The sequence below is a fragment of the Typopeltis vanoorti genome, chromosome 15, assembly GCF_054136105.1.
Source record: "Typopeltis vanoorti isolate ZY-2024b chromosome 15, IOZ_Tvanoo_1.0, whole genome shotgun sequence".
NCBI lineage: Eukaryota > Metazoa > Arthropoda > Arachnida > Uropygi > Thelyphonidae > Typopeltis > Typopeltis vanoorti.
This window is the reverse complement of record NC_143563.1, coordinates 42,421,225-42,437,063: the sequence shown is the minus strand read 5'-3', so window position 1 is coordinate 42,437,063 and position 15,839 is coordinate 42,421,225. Positions and strand designations below refer to the sequence as shown.

The following is a 15,839-nucleotide window of genomic DNA, read 5'->3' as shown; positions in this document are numbered from 1 at the left end:
TATTGGTTTTTTATTTATTATTATATTTTTTTTTTTTGTAATTTAAACTGCTTATTTGTTGGTTGCTGCTGGTCAATACGAAGACAATATCTACAAAATGGTCCATCCACGATGCTATTTGGAATAGTCAGTGGATGATTTAAGAAATAAACTTTAGTGGCAATGGATTGTGAGTGATACGACAGCTTACGAGCTTAATACTTTATGAGATTCGTACATAGTCGAATAAGACAGAGTATTGAATCCAGCAAATCATTGCCTATACCTGATTAGCTATACAATATAACAGGGGGATACAAAATTGTTAAAGGAATTTTGTGATGGATGCCTGAGATATCAATCTATGTATAAAAAAGTATTTAATTAGATGTAATAATGTGCAGTTAGCTAATAATATATGTCATCATTCTAATACACCCACTTTCCACGATCACTAATTCTGAGAAGCTTTGTTGTTGTTGATGTTGTTTGCCCTTGTTACAGTTCTGATAATACAGAGAAGATCGATAAACAGTAAAGTAAATAACCTGAATGAGAGGTTGTTCAGTTTTATAGCACACTGATACCAAAGATAAGTGGAAGGTCGAGAAAAAAGAAGAAAAACATAATTACGTTAGATTTGAAAAACCTGAAAATTGTTTTTTCTTAGACAATAGATACGAACGAAGATTACCACAGAGGTTAGAAGTAGAAGAAACGAATCAGAGAAAGCCAAATTTGTTCTAGGAATTTAGAATCGAAATGGTCAAGGGTAGTATCGAACTGAATTAATAATATAAACAGATCGCTGTAGCAGCCTATGGAATGTCTGTTTTCAGGAGTTTCGAATATATAGTAGACGACGCTTATTGTAATCACTTTGGGACAGTCGCTTTTCAATAACAATAATCGGCTGATAACATTAAGCAAAGGATATAAAAATATTGCATCATTTATTTCAATTTATTGTTATAAACAATTTTTAATAAGCAAACCATAACATTTGTTTTAAAAACTTATCTAGTGTTGTCTGTTTGAATATAGTAGTTCATGAATAAATTGCTCAGACTCATAATGCCTTTCGAAGTTTGTCGTTCTATGTTGCACACCGCAATGAAATATTCGTGGAGCTTCTTGCATCTGGTCATTGGTTGGAGGAGCTTCTAAAATTTGTTCTTCTATATTTGTATTAGGTCCACTTTATTCTGTTAGTTTAAAGTTGTCATCGGAAGCAGCTTGACATAGTCCGACACTGTCATTGTAGCCCCCACTTCAACTTTGTTATCAATATCCAACTAATTTTCAAATTCTTCTTTTGACATCCTGTCTGGGGTTTTATCAAAAATTTCATTTGTAAGATATTCAAATTCTTCGGAAGAAGGAGTTTCAGAGTTTGTCTTTAAAACTTCACCTTTTTGGAAGCAGTTTTCAATAGTTTTCTCTGAGACTTGCTTGCATGACATTGCTACCAAATGCAATGCATCAAGAAGGGAAATCTTTTGTGTAATTGCAGTTGCATCAGATGGTCTTTTATATAATCAGGTTCAGCTATAATTCTCGCACGAACTTCTCGGCGATAATAAGCTTTGAAAGCTCGTATGATGCCTTAGTCACATGGTTGAATTAACGATGAGTATTCAAAGGCAAGAAAATTACTTTGATGTTCTTTAACGATAAATTGTTTGTGTGTGTGTGTGCAGTGCAGTTGTCCACTAACAAGACTATTTTTCGCTTTAATTTAAGATCCCACTTAACTAACCAATTATTGAAAATGTCATTAATCAACCAAGCATTTCCTCTAGAACAGTAGTCAACAGGCAAACTTTTGACACCTTTAAAACACCGATGATTTTTACTTTTTCCAATCACTAGGAGCTCTCGTTTCTCACCTTTCATATTAGTACAACAAAGAATTGTCACTCGCTCTTTTGAAGATTTAAATCCTTGAGTAGTTTCATTTTTAAACAACTAATATGCTCAGGCATTGGACGAAAATAGTCCTGTTTCGTCTGCATTGTAAATATCCTCGGGAGAATATTCAGCAATAATTTTTGGCCACTCGGTGTTAATCCACGCATCATCTGATAAAAAATCAGCACTTTTTTCTTCACCATGAATACGCTTGTACACAATATTCTCTGCCTTTTTTCCACCTGTTAAACCGTCCATCAGTTGCGATGAAATTTTCTTTGCCCATTGTTTTTGCATAAGCTGCTTTTTCACGCATTAAAGGTCCATTAATGGAACCATTCTTTTCACGAACATTACTAAACCAAATTTTTAATGCTGATTTAACTCGAGTATCCTTACCAGATAGGGCTCTCTTCCGATTCATGTTCTCATTAGTAAGAGCTGAAGTTTCAATGTTTGATCTGTTTTTCAAGATCTTAGACAAGAGTAGTTGTGAAATTTTTAAATGTACAGCCGCACTGTGCTGACTTATTTTGGGCAACTTATCATAGCACTCCAAAATTCTTTGCTTTTCTTGAAAAGATAAATTTTTATGTTTTTTACTTGCTTCTGCCATAATGCTAAGGGCTGTTTCAACGAGCACTTTAAGTCAAATTCACTTTCTGAAAGAGAACACGAAAAGAAACTCGAAAAATCATAGTTAGACTGTATTTATAGCTCCTCTGCATTTGTCTGGAAGATATAAGATTTACGGAAGAATAAGATTAAAGGAAGATTAACAAAAAAGTCAGATTTCGACAACAAATGTTCTTTGTCAAATTTTCTCCTGATTAATCCTTATTTATTAGAATTCTAAGATGCAAAAGGCTAAAGATTCGAGGATTTTGATAACAATAACCGGAACTTTGATTACAATAGACGGATTATTTTTAATTCATTTTAAATAGTGTGTTTAGGCCTGTGTAGTTCAGTGGAAGCGGCGCTTACGCCCTCTGCGCTTGGCCTCTCGAAGTTAGACCTAGGTTCAAGTATAGTCGCCAACTGGAGGAACCTTTTCTATGCCTATCATCGACCGGTTCCCAAGTTAGTCGATCTCTTGCACAGGCAAGCGGGTTTTTCCTCCTGGAAACTCTGGTTTTTCGTCCTGTAAACTCAAGAAAATTGACCGTAGTACCCACATTATTTCCGACAATAACATATCCTGTTAGGGTGGGGCACCAAGAGATGGCAGCACTTGTTTGCTGGTCTATTCATCAGTAGCCACCTATAGTTGGTGATAGACACGGGCCAGATATCTCTGATCGGCCGATGGAGACTGAACTGCCCACTCAGTCTCCAAAAGCTAGATAGGGTATAAAAGGCCTCGCCTACTCCCTATTAGGGAATAAAAGGCGTTAGCTGATTTATTTTATTATTTTATTTTTATTTAAATAGTGTGTTTTGGGACCGATTGATTTTGATAACAATAGCCGATTGATAATATTATCCACGATCACAATAAGCGGATTCTACTGTGTTTATATATTCAATTTTTTAATATTTTTATATACTATATATCTATATATATTGAATACATTGAATGCCTGCTCAAGCAGATCTTACGACTCATTTGCATTGTGTTATTCTCTAAAACGCGACACTAATCGTGAATTACTGATAATAATTGGGTGATACTTTTCAATTTACACTAAGATGTTTTGACATATGTTTTAATATATATTTTGAATATATTAAATATTTGTGCCGCGTAAATCATATTAGGCTTCATTTTAGATACTTATTGAATTCTACGATTTAATTCACATTAAACGGTATTTGTGACTTTTTTTTATTTTTTATTTTTCCAGTGGTACGCCGTTTTGTTGGCTGCAACCATCAACGTGCCGTAGATTTTTTAATTTATTCCATTAATTATCCAATAATCACTCCAGTTGCATACGAGTGTCCTTCTTGGGGAGAATTTTTAGATGGTAAATGTGCCGATTGCGGCGCTGATGGAAGCAAATGCGCTATTATGGGTCTTCGAGCTGGCGAATATAAACCAGTCAATAATTCACAAGGAAGGAAATTTTTTATTCAAACAGGAAGTGAAAGACCATTTTGGTGTAAGTAATGTTCAAGTTTGACAACAATTAATGCATGATGTTTACATATAAATCATTTATATTTAAGAAATCTTAGACTTCTGTTGTATGTTAATAATGAATTAGTAAAAGTGTATATCATTGAGCATGTATTGAAATTCAGTTCTGTATAATAGGCTGCTGTGGTACAAGTTGTTTATGTAATACAGATCCGAATACAAACGATTAAAAATGCGAAATATCTATTTCGCATTTTTAATCGTTTGCTTTCGCATAAAAATGCGAAATATCTATTTTTCTATTAAATAGGATTAAATGTCGACATAAATAAACTATATCGCATATCTCCAAACCGTGAGAGATTAAATATTTGGGCATATATTAATAAAACAGGGTCATTTAATGTTCTTTCCAGGCTAGGTACAAGGATTTCCTGAAAATCGTCCCAGATAATATTTTACATTTCTTAACAAGAGAATAATGCCAAAATACGTAAATGAAGATTTCATTGACGCCAAATGTCTTACAATCTGACACATTTTAACTCTTTAAAAGCATTTAAAAAAGTATAATAACTAGGCTGACCATACGTACCGTTTTGAACGGGACTGTAGCGTGTTTTTCATATTTCCCGGCCGTCCCGTCGTTTTAATAAAAATGTCAATTTTCTCTCGTTTTTAATAAAACCTATAAATATACTTTAATACTGGTCGATCATAAATTATTATTCATAACCTATAATCGTATATCAATATCATGGATACTAGTAATTAGTATAATATGGAGTCGCATTGTTCGATACTAAATATCGATATCGGCAGTAATTTATTGAGAGAAAATAAAAAATGCATGTTGGCAACACTTGCGCGTCTCAGACGTCTGTTCTACTGAAGCGTTAGTTTTTATTTTGCCTGTATGCTAACCGGGGGCTTTGTTACTCAATGCTGGTGGTTTAAATTTCATATTTTTAAAAGTTTTTAAGTTTTTAAATGAAACAAATTTATGACCCAAAATTTTCTTCAGCACGAACCAGATCAGAAGCAATAATTACCAACGTCTTATCACCATACATATGGGACAAAGTAAAACTTTTTTTATCGTCTTACTTTTTCATTAATACAGAATATTACTTAACCCCGGTCCCGTTTTTGTCATCTCAATGTTTTTATCTCAAGGAAATATGATCAGCCTAATAATAACCGATGGTTTATCACTAAGGATATTACAATAATGATATTATGATAAAGGCATGTTAAAAATACACAAGTTATTAGATATTATTTTAACATACAAGTATGCTGTTATAATACTCAAGTTAACATATATTCATCTGTTTTATTTATATATTTATTATTTTGAGTTTATTACATAATATAACAAAAATAAAATACGATATCTTATTCTGTGCATAAATTCTAGAAGTTCAGATCTAATATGATGAATTATTTTCGTCTATAATTTAAATAATTATTTAAATATTTTAAAATAATTATGAAGGAAACTTCCTCTTTAATATTTATTCATATTTATTTCATATTTATTCACTGATTTGTATCAATAATAGTTTTATTTTTATCAATACTTTTTCTATATATTATATCATTTTTATCTGAATATGCTTTGAAATGACTGATTTTTCTTTTAACCTGAAGTAGTTCTAAGAAAATCAAAATTGAACATGAAACACAACTTTTTTTTTTTTTTTTCAGTGGCACACTATCGTGTAACGATACGTCTGGACATTCCCACTGAAGATCATAATGACCAAAAGGGCACTATAGAGTTGACTGTTAATGGTAAAAAAGAAGATGAAACGTTTTCTCTAGCCACCACGTAAGTATAATTAAAGTGGAAGTATCCTTATCGGTGGTATTAGCGTACTATACACCTATCTATCTCCTATCGCATATTCATCAATCACTGGTGAATCACTATAGTATTTTAGTATTTTATTAGAATTAAATTAATATAGCAAATAAACATGAGTTTGATGCTGATTGATATTTAATAGTGATTTGTCTATAATTTGCTACTGCAGTCTCAGAACCTCCGTTATGCAAGGGAATAATTTTGATCTGTTTTTACCTCCTTGGAACTCTACTAGCATGATATACCCTTGCAAAGTAGTCACTCAGTAACTCAACTATTTTATTCACTTCTGTCACCTCATGATCATCAGCACTCATTAAGGTTATTCTTCCATGAACATTCTTCTTCTTCTTACTTGTCCCTTAACGAAAGAGCTCTGGGATTTCCATGAGGTTTCCATGAGAAAGGTTCAATTCTGATGATAGCATTGATTATGTTAGTAAGATGTACAACCGCATTACGGGATAGTAATTTAATGAGATTGTTGGTGATGCCATCTGGTCCAAGAGCTTTTCTTTTATTCTTCAAATTCTTTATAACGGCGTATATTTCCGCTGGTGAAGTAGGGGTGATTTGGCTATTGCTGAAGTCAGAGTGTAATGAATACATCAAATTAATGTGTACAAGTGTGTTATAATGTGTAAATTTTCATATGCTGGTTTACATTGCTTCTCCAAGTTTCTTGCTATGGCTTCGGCTTTTTCTGTATCCGAATGTGCAAGGCTTAGGTCTTTTTTGGAGAGGAAGGAAGCGATTTTCACTTATTTCTAATATTCCTTAAGAGTTTCCAGATGGAGCGATCAGCGGAAGGGATGGAAGGTAACTTATTCTCCCATAATTGGTTTCTATGTGCATCTCTGACTGCGGAATTAAGTTTATTAAGAACTTTTTGTCCTGGAGAGCATGTATTGTGGTATCATTTTCTAGCTTTTTTTTCTGATTAAATTCATAATGTCCTCAGGAAGACGTTGGGTTTGAAGACAGCTGTAGTTTTAATGACTGCTTTATAGCTACATTAATTTGTTTAATGAGATTTATTATAGCTGTATCAATATCTTCCTTAGATCTTATATAAGGAGCCTGGCCAATAAATTCCAGAAATGTTGCAGATAACTTTTCCCATGCAATGAAAGAGTAGGGGGGGAGTCAGTTGTTCTTGTTTTCCCAGCTGAAGAAGAATGGTGTTATGGTCTGATGAAAGATCATTGAAGGTTCTGAGGGAGTACTGAAATTTAATGTCCTGAAGAATGATCATATCCAGAATGTCGGCGGTGCCGATAGGACTGTAGTGATTTGGCTCGGTAGGGCCTGCCACGACAGCATAGTTTGATCCTGTATAGTGGAAGAGGATGCGTCTATTTTTGTTGGTAGTTCAAGAATTCCAAGAAGGGTGTTCGGAATTTAGATCTCCAGCGATAATAATGGGTTCTCTAACGCCAAGGATGGCATCCAAATCAGACGATAGCAGAGTTTTTACCGGAGGGTTGTAGGCAGCATAAATTTTTAGTTTTCCAGCTGAGGATGGGAGAACTTCTATGCCAGTGATTTCAAGATTAGTGGTTGAAGGGTTGGATAATGAGAGGTGTTTTATATAACTTTTAATGAAGATAGCAATGTTGGCCAATCCATAATCAAGCCTGTCGTTTCCGTGGAGCTGCTAGTTATCAACATTCTTGCTGATAACCCCAAATTATGAGGATACAGCTCCACAGAAACGCCAGGCTTGATTATAGAGGCGGTAACACTGCTATATTCATTAAAAGTTATATAAACACCACTCATTATCCATCCCTTCAACCACTAATCTTGAAGTGGTTGAAGGATTTCGTTTATTAAAATAATATCTGGTTGATATCTCTTCATGAATTCTTGGAGTTCCAGGATTTTGTTCTTTAGTCCATTTGAGTTCCATACAATAATCTGTAGGGAGTCTGGGAAAAATGTATTCATGATCATTAGTGAGTGCAGTTAGGATAGTTTGGGTTTCGTACAAGAATTCAGCAAATGGACTTCAGCAAATCCAACTCTTTTTGTAGAGTTTAATGAAGAGTTGGATTTGCTGAAGTCCTGGATCATGTTTGCAAGTGATGACTGCCGTTAAATTTGGTTGCGATTTGGAATGACTCTGTTCTTGTGTTGCCTTTTTTTTGGGGGGGGGAGCAGGCCACTTCAATATAAGTCCTTGTCTGACGTTGAGGACCCATTCTCATGAAGGACACAGACTGTAGAGGCAGGGCATCTATTGCAGTATTCTGAACAATAGGAGACTGAGGAGCCGGAGTTTCTGTAGATTGCAGAGAGATAGATTGTTTGGTTAACTCAACCCTTCAATTTTTTGGGTGATGAGTACACCTCTGTAGTTGGCAGGGTGAGGGCCGCTGCAGTTTGCACATTTAGCTGGGATGGTTTTTGGCTTGGTGTAGGAGTTGCTGTGGTGGCTCTCACCACACTTGAGGCACTTATACTCCGCTTTACATAATTTCTGGGCATGAACAAATTTCTGACATCTGTGGCATTGCCCAGTTGAAGACCTTTTTCTCAGAGGTTCTGGAGTAATCTTGAGCCCACATATTAATGTTAAGTCATAGATATTTTTGTATGCAGTGTGGATCTCTACCAGGACTAATGACATCTGGTTCTTGTCAGCTCTGAGCATTCTGCTAAACTTAATAGGTTGTAGGTCTTGATAGCAGAGATCAGCAGCTTATTATTCGGTGGCAACATCCTCAGAGACATTTCGGAGCACCACTTTCAAATTTTTCTATGAGCTAAGGGAGAAGATGTGGTACTGTACACTTTTAGTATTAATCACCTTCGTAAGTTTTCGGTAGTCTATCACAGTGGCGGGCTAAATTTTAATGCGCTCGTCCACGTTTTTAGCTGTTGTATATGATATCTGTAGCTCTGTCATGATGGACCTTAATGATTTCCATCTGTGTTTGTCCCTGAAATCGGGGGAACCCTTACTTTGGGGGAGGCAGAGGGGGAAGAAATGGAACCATCCTCGTCCAGGCCATCGTCTTTGGGTGACTTTGTGGCTGTTGTTTTGCACTCCTTGTGCAAAACTCTTTTATCACGCTGCTTCCGGACCTCTCCGGAATCTGAGGGAGCGGCGACCACCAAATCCAACTTCTCCTCCATTGGAGCAGTGTCTTTGTCGTCATCATTATCTACTGACAAGGAGTATAAGTTGAGAAAGCAGGGCCACTCGAGCTCAAATTTTTTCAGAAGCTTTTTTTAATTGGTGAGTGCCAGCTTTCTGTTTAGTGAGTCTGTAAGGGTATCTGGGTCAATTTCGCTCATGATAGGTAGAGCGCTGGATCAGAGTTTATTAACAAAGTCCTAGATTACAGGATCTACTCGCAAGGAAAAACCAGCAGTGTCAAAAGCCTGCTAGCAAAGACCGAGAGTTTGAAAAATTGTTGAGTGGGGGGCAGTGAAGCCATGAAATTCACTAGGCCTCAGCTCGAACTTTCTATCTCCCTAGAAACCAATTATCCACCACTTCTTCTCTTTTCGGGTGCGGCCTACACAGCCATTGACCTCATCCACTTTTCGTGCAGAGGGGGAGAAGGTAGAAATTCGAGTTGGGATTAGCCCGTGCAATGTGAAAAACACGAAACGCCACTGAAAATAAGATGAAAATCAAATCAAACGCAGTTATCTAGCGGAAAGAAGTGAACACGTCTCACTATCAGTCAATCACAATTGATCTAATCCAATCATGAGACATTATAGTTCTTAAATTCTTCAAAGAACTGGGCGATGGACTGAGTCCTTGACTCTTTATCCCGTCATCTGAATGAAGAAAATCTGTGTGGATGGGGTGTTATTGAGCGAAAAGCTGTAGTCATGACTGGGTAATGGCAATAGCTGAGCCTCAGTTAAAACTTCATCGGCTACAGCATTGCCATTCGTTACCTTGGAAGTCCTCAAAAGGACTTTTCTCTAATCACGGTCTCGCTCCGCCCATGAGACATTATACAGAGCAGTACATAGTCTATATATTAAGTCTATATGTGAATACATAAGGTGTCTGAATGCTGACTAATAACATTATTGAACTTATTTATTTAAACATATTTGTGATTAATAATTAAAATAATTACCATGAAGCATTTTTCATCTTTAGGAAACATATATATCAGTTAAAAAAACTTCTTTCAGTTTCTAAGCTTATAATTCATTTTTATTTTACAGGGACTTTTATCACGGAAACACATATACGTACCTTGTGACCACACCGAAAGTTTTGGGCGACCTTAAAATTGTCTCCTTCAAATGGAAGAGTTCCTTCCTCAGTAATATATTCCGAACTAAAGAAATATTCGTGAAATATATCAAAATTGCATCGATGCACGTTATTGATAAAAGGTAAGTGCTTTGTTAACTTACGCATGCGGTTAAATATCTATATATGCTTTTGACATCGTACTTTTAAAACAGAAATTCTGAATTTCTGGACTTTCGAAAATATCTTTGGTAGTCATTTATTTGCAATTAATAAACAAACATCGTCTCAATAATTGAGGATTTCGATTTAGTCACAATAATTTTTTTATTGCAAGTATATGCATGCGTTTATTACTGATAATAAAATGAGAAGTAAATATAGAAAATTTAACTATTAAAAATAAATAAATTATTTTCCCTGAAAGAAGTAGGCATCAGCTAACTTTTGAAGATTAATAGAGGACATGTCTACTTCTAATTTTCGCCAAAGTTTAGTGAATTCCACAGAATACAAGATCAGACGTTCTATTACTATTTCTAAACTGTATTTAATTGAAGGTATGCTTTTTTTTCTGAGATCATTTCATGTCGAGTTGTGGGGTTAAAAACTTGAGTTGCTTTATGGAGAAAACCCTACCATACCAATCGGAAGGTTGTGTTGTTTATGTATGCCTTCGTCTTTATCTACTCTTAATCTCTAAAGGATCTTAAACTTTTAACCATTATGCCGTTTTCATTACTTCTTCAGAACTTTCTTCCAATATTATCTCTCTCTTTCTCTCTACTGTCCCCCTTCGTATCAAATTATCTATAATTATAGCATTTCTTTGGCATTGTTTATAATATGTCATAAACGATTTCTTTTCCCCTTTTTTTATTCTTCTTCTTCTTCGTTATTACCGATAAGTATATATACACATTTGAGCCTCCTTAGCTCACCCGGTATAGACGAAGCCCTTTGGTTGGAAAGACCTGGGTTCTATTCCCGTCAGTGATGAGGAATCTTTATCTGGTCTCTTTCGACTAAAGGTGAGTTAGCCGGTCTCATATGGAAGTAGGGGTTTTTCACTCCGAAACTCGGGTTTTTCGTTCCCATGAACAGGCAAACCGGCCCGTGAACACACGCATCTACAGACACACACCGTGAGGCATAAGGCCGCACGGTGTGTCTTATCCTCCAGTTACGGTTGCGAAGTCCAAGAATACATGGAAAGGTCGTGGGTGCTTAACTGCCCGTTAGGACAAATGATAGGATAGGATATATATATATATATATATATATATATATATATTATGGGTATATTTGTGTATCTCTTTAAATCTTCTTTGATGAATTTAGATACACGATTCCAGTCTAACAATGCTCCTGTTGAATATTTTATCCACATAATGACCACGTATTTACAGTGTTCATCCAGCTAGAAGACTTCTATACTGCAGTTGCATCATTCTTCACTGTCGAAAATTTGTATTTTATATTTATCCATTTTGGCTACCAATGCTATCTCCTATTCAGTAGAATGTTATTCTATTCGGGAATTCCAATTCTTATTCAAATGCATATCATATGGGCTGGTTTCGTGAGCTAGTTATTGAAATAGCTAAGAAATGATTATCTATGAACATATCCAAGTTAAAAGGGGATAAAAAAATTCTTATAATACCTTTTATTTCCTCAGTGAGAGCAAAGATCCCTTGGCCCTAAATTTTTAAAGACAGATGTGCAGCCAGAGGAGGTGAAAAAAAAAAAAATACGCAATTAATGTTTCATGTCTATGGCTATATTAATCTAGGAATTCTCACTAACAATTCTTTGATCTACTGCATTTTTAAAAATTAATTAATAAACCCTGTCATCTTTATTTCCGTAAGGAAATAGCAAAGGTCGTTTCAGCCTTAACTAACGCTTTGAAGATTGTTATGCGTAATTCTTTGTAGACTGCCAATCTCTATCCTCAGCCGTTCACCGATACCTGACCCAAGGCAATCAAGGATTGTCTTAGGCATCCGAGGCAGAGAAGAGTACCGAAGATGACCTATTTTTAATATCTGATCTGATTCTGTGGTTTTCTCTCTTGAGAGGGAGCTGATTACTAGGGAGATAATAACGCAAGGTGGTTTCTCATTGCCTTCCTTGCCGTATTTTTTTATGACTGTAGCTTGTGTGTTCACGGGTCCGGTTTGCCTGCTTGCGGGATGAAAAACCCCAGATAAACTAGCGGAAAAAAAACCTGCTGTTTACGGCCAAGACCGGCTAACTTGACAATGGCTGAGGAAGATCCTTCAGCTCCTCACGTCGTTGACGGGAATTGAACCTAGGACACTCCTTCCCCAGGCATATGGTTGCGAAGCGAAAAGCAACTAAGCTACCGCGCGGACATTTTTAATATATTTGGGCATATTTCTAACAGTTATTTCTTTTCGGCTGCCTGAAACAAAGAAATTTCTAGCTTGCACTAAATATATCAATGTTCTAAACATTCATTAAGTTGGTATGAAAATTTTCTGCTATAATTGAAATAAAATAGGTATTCTAGCGCCTTTTTGATAAACGGCGATCGCCCTTTGGATAGAAATTTCAAGATCGAATCCTGTCTAGCAGGTGAAGAACCTTTGAGTTATCAAATGCAAGTGAGTTAGCCAGTCTCATCTGGAATGGGGAGGTTTCCTCTCCTTCGAAACTTGCAAATTAGTGGCTGAAAATTATCATTTCGGCTACGAAGGTACGAACCATTTCCTAATACTAGTTAATATTTATTGTATACTCTCTCTCTCTCTCTCTCTATGAGGAAGGAAAATGGTCGAAGTGCGCTTTCTGTACGATTTTTCTCAATCCTAACTAGAAAAACGTATTTTTGGGATTTTTTCAGCTGATATTCTAGACATTCGTGTTCGTTCTTTGCACAGGCAAAACGAACACGAATTTCTCCATAGGAAAGAAAGCACTATTAGCCTGTGACAAAGATCGACTAACTGTGGAATATCAACTGAAAAAATCCCTGAAATAAGTTTTTCTGGTCGATGATGAGAACTTAATCTATAGATAATTGGTCCTTATTTTCCTTCTGCACGCGAAAATGCATACCATGAAGCTATGGATGCATTTCAGAGAATTCAAGTATATAAAAATATTATTTTTCATCTTTGAGAAATTTCATTTGGAGAATTTACAATGTTCAGGTCATTATTGGGATGATTTGCTATCATGCAAAATAATAATAGCTGTGGTTAAAAAATAATAAACATAAATTCGCTAATGCCGTGTATTCCCACAGAGGAGGTAGGTGGAGATCCTTTTGCATCCGTGGTTGAAGACAGGTAGGCAGCTCACTTACAGTTTTTAAACATCCACTGATAGTGAGCCTAAGCAATCAATGAATCGATGCTTTTCAGGAGAACGAAAGAGTACGGCATATAGCTGCTTTATCTCGTTACCCTAAGCTCTTAACAATTGTGTTATTGTCTTGAATAGTGTGAATTCTAAGGTCCAGGTTTTGAGATGCCGTTTAAAAAGTTTTGAGGAGGTCAAAAAAAAAAACCCCTTAACTTTACCAGAGGTCGGGTAACTTAGGAATTTTATGTTTCGAAAACTGTTGCAACTTAGATCAAACCAATAACCGTCATTGTTCGAGTAGTCTATATTATGGATGAAACAGTCATTTCTATTTAGGATTTTTTGTTGTTGCTGCTGTTTTAATTTACTCCATACGCGAGAGTTTGCAAGTCATATACTCGTAAATTATTAGTGTCCATGTAGGAGAGGACGAATGATTAAGAATAATAATAAAAAAGGGAACCTATTGAAGTTTGCTATAATATCGAACGTTTGCCATCACTTGTGAATAAAGCTGTTGCTGGAATACACAGAGTGGGTGGAATGAAATGGACGAGTAGTTTGGTTTGAATGTATGGGAAGTCGGATTATGGATGGATTTTGAGCAGCAAATGCTCATGGTTTAACATACTCAGGAATTTTATTAGAATTTTATTATTAGACTTCTCTGTAGCTAAGTCAGTATAGACGAAGCCCTTTGATCGGAAAGACCTGAATTCGATTCCCGTCCAAGACTTGAGGAACCTTTATCTAGTCTCTTTCGATGAAAGATGAGTTAGCCGGTCTCATACGAAAGTAGGGTTGTTTTCACCCTGAAACTAGGATTTTTTCGTCACCGCCAGAACAGGCAAACAGGTTCCGTGAACCTCCCCCCCTCCACACACACACGGACTACAGTCATGAATATCGGGGGATGAAGCAGAGGAGAGACGAACCGGCTGCATTAATTCCTTGTAAGCCCCTCATTAGGGGAGACTCAACCCTTCCTATGGAAAGGATAGGATAGGGATATTAGAGGAAGGGTGAAAGCCAATCCAGTAGAAAAGCGTCTTAAATATATCTATTTTTGCAGAAACAAAACATCTATGAGAGAGTGACTGGTGTGAACCTCATTCCTGTGTGTGTGTGTGTGTGTGTGTGTGTGTATGTGTGTGTGTGTGTGTGTGTGTGTGTGCGCGCGTGCGTGTATGTGTGTGTGTGTGTGTGTGTGTGTGTGTGTGTGTGTGTGTGTGTGTGTGTGCGCGCGCGTGCGTGTATGTGTGTGTGTGTGCGTGTGCGTGTGTGTGTGCGTGTGCGTGTGCGTGTGCGTGTGTGTGTCTCACATATCAGTTGTATTGCTAAGAAGATATTTAATTAATATCTTCTTAGCAATACAACTGATATGTGTGTGTGTGTGTGTGAGAGAGAGAGAGAGAGAGAGAGAGAGAGAGAGAGAGAGGGGTTTTCGCTGAATCGTAATGATCTCTTGAGTAATGAAAACGTTGGGGAAGATTTTGATATATATTCCAAGTGTCATAAAAGTATGCTTTTGTTATGTGGATTTGGATTTAATATCTTCTTAGCAAATATACAGGTGCAAATTGTGTCCTAAAAGGAAACACTATATATGCAAATGTTAATTGAAAAAACAAAACAAAAAGAACTAAACACGATTATAATGGAAACTTTTTAGTATTATTCATTTCTTTACATTATGGAGTTTGTTGACCCAAATCTGTTCCATTAAAAAATCCTATCAAAGTACATTTAAGAAATAAAAACTTCACTCTAATGTCAGTTGTACTGTTTTCATTACTAGAATTCGTTTAATGCTTTATTTATTATTTTATTCCAGTGATCGTGAAAATGAAGAACACACATTTTGTGCTGATCAGGAAGGTGCTATCAAATCTGGTGCAGAAGTCAAGTTCTTCGAAAGTAACTGCTAAATGGAAAGTTTAACCGAAATTCTTTATTTGAATTTCAATTTGTAGAATTTGAATGTCATTGTAATTAGCCATGTTATTAAAGACAGCATACACCTATCAAATACCTCTTATTGATGAGCCTGCTATATTTTAAACTTTCCCACTACCTATTTTCATAGAGTTCATATACTAGAAATACGACTGATATGTGATGGTATTGCCAGATTTATCTTATCCTTGACAAGAAATTATATTCAAGATAATATATTCATATAAAGGCGCATACACTTTCTTGTCAAAAGTAATATACTTGCTAATTTGAATAGGGAAAAATAACGCTGATTTTTCGTCAGCTTTCGACTCATTCGTCGAAAAATGCACAGTACCAAAAACATTACAATACTGGTTAAATATGATATCATCGACCAGAAGGACTAGAGTATTTTTTTTTTTCCTTTCGATTCAGAAAATTAGTAAATCTTTAGCATGATTCAGAAAAATCAACTTTAGAATACATATGAG

At 35.9% G+C, this 15,839-nt stretch overlaps 1 protein-coding gene across 1 annotated transcript in view; it reads left to right on the top strand.

Moving 5' to 3' along the window:
* LOC150098700 (uncharacterized) overlaps positions 1–15,439 on the top strand; it is a 121,636-nt gene extending 106,197 nt beyond the window's left edge. The window contains exons 17-20 of the mRNA XM_090405737.1: positions 3,738–3,995; positions 5,684–5,807; positions 10,044–10,217; positions 15,245–15,439. Coding sequence (XP_090261863.1) covers positions 3,738–3,995; positions 5,684–5,807; positions 10,044–10,217; positions 15,245–15,338 — 650 coding nt within the window. The 3' untranslated portion in view covers positions 15,339–15,439. The remainder of the gene's footprint in view (positions 1–3,737; positions 3,996–5,683; positions 5,808–10,043; positions 10,218–15,244) is intronic.
* Positions 15,440–15,839: the final 400 nt, after the last annotated feature.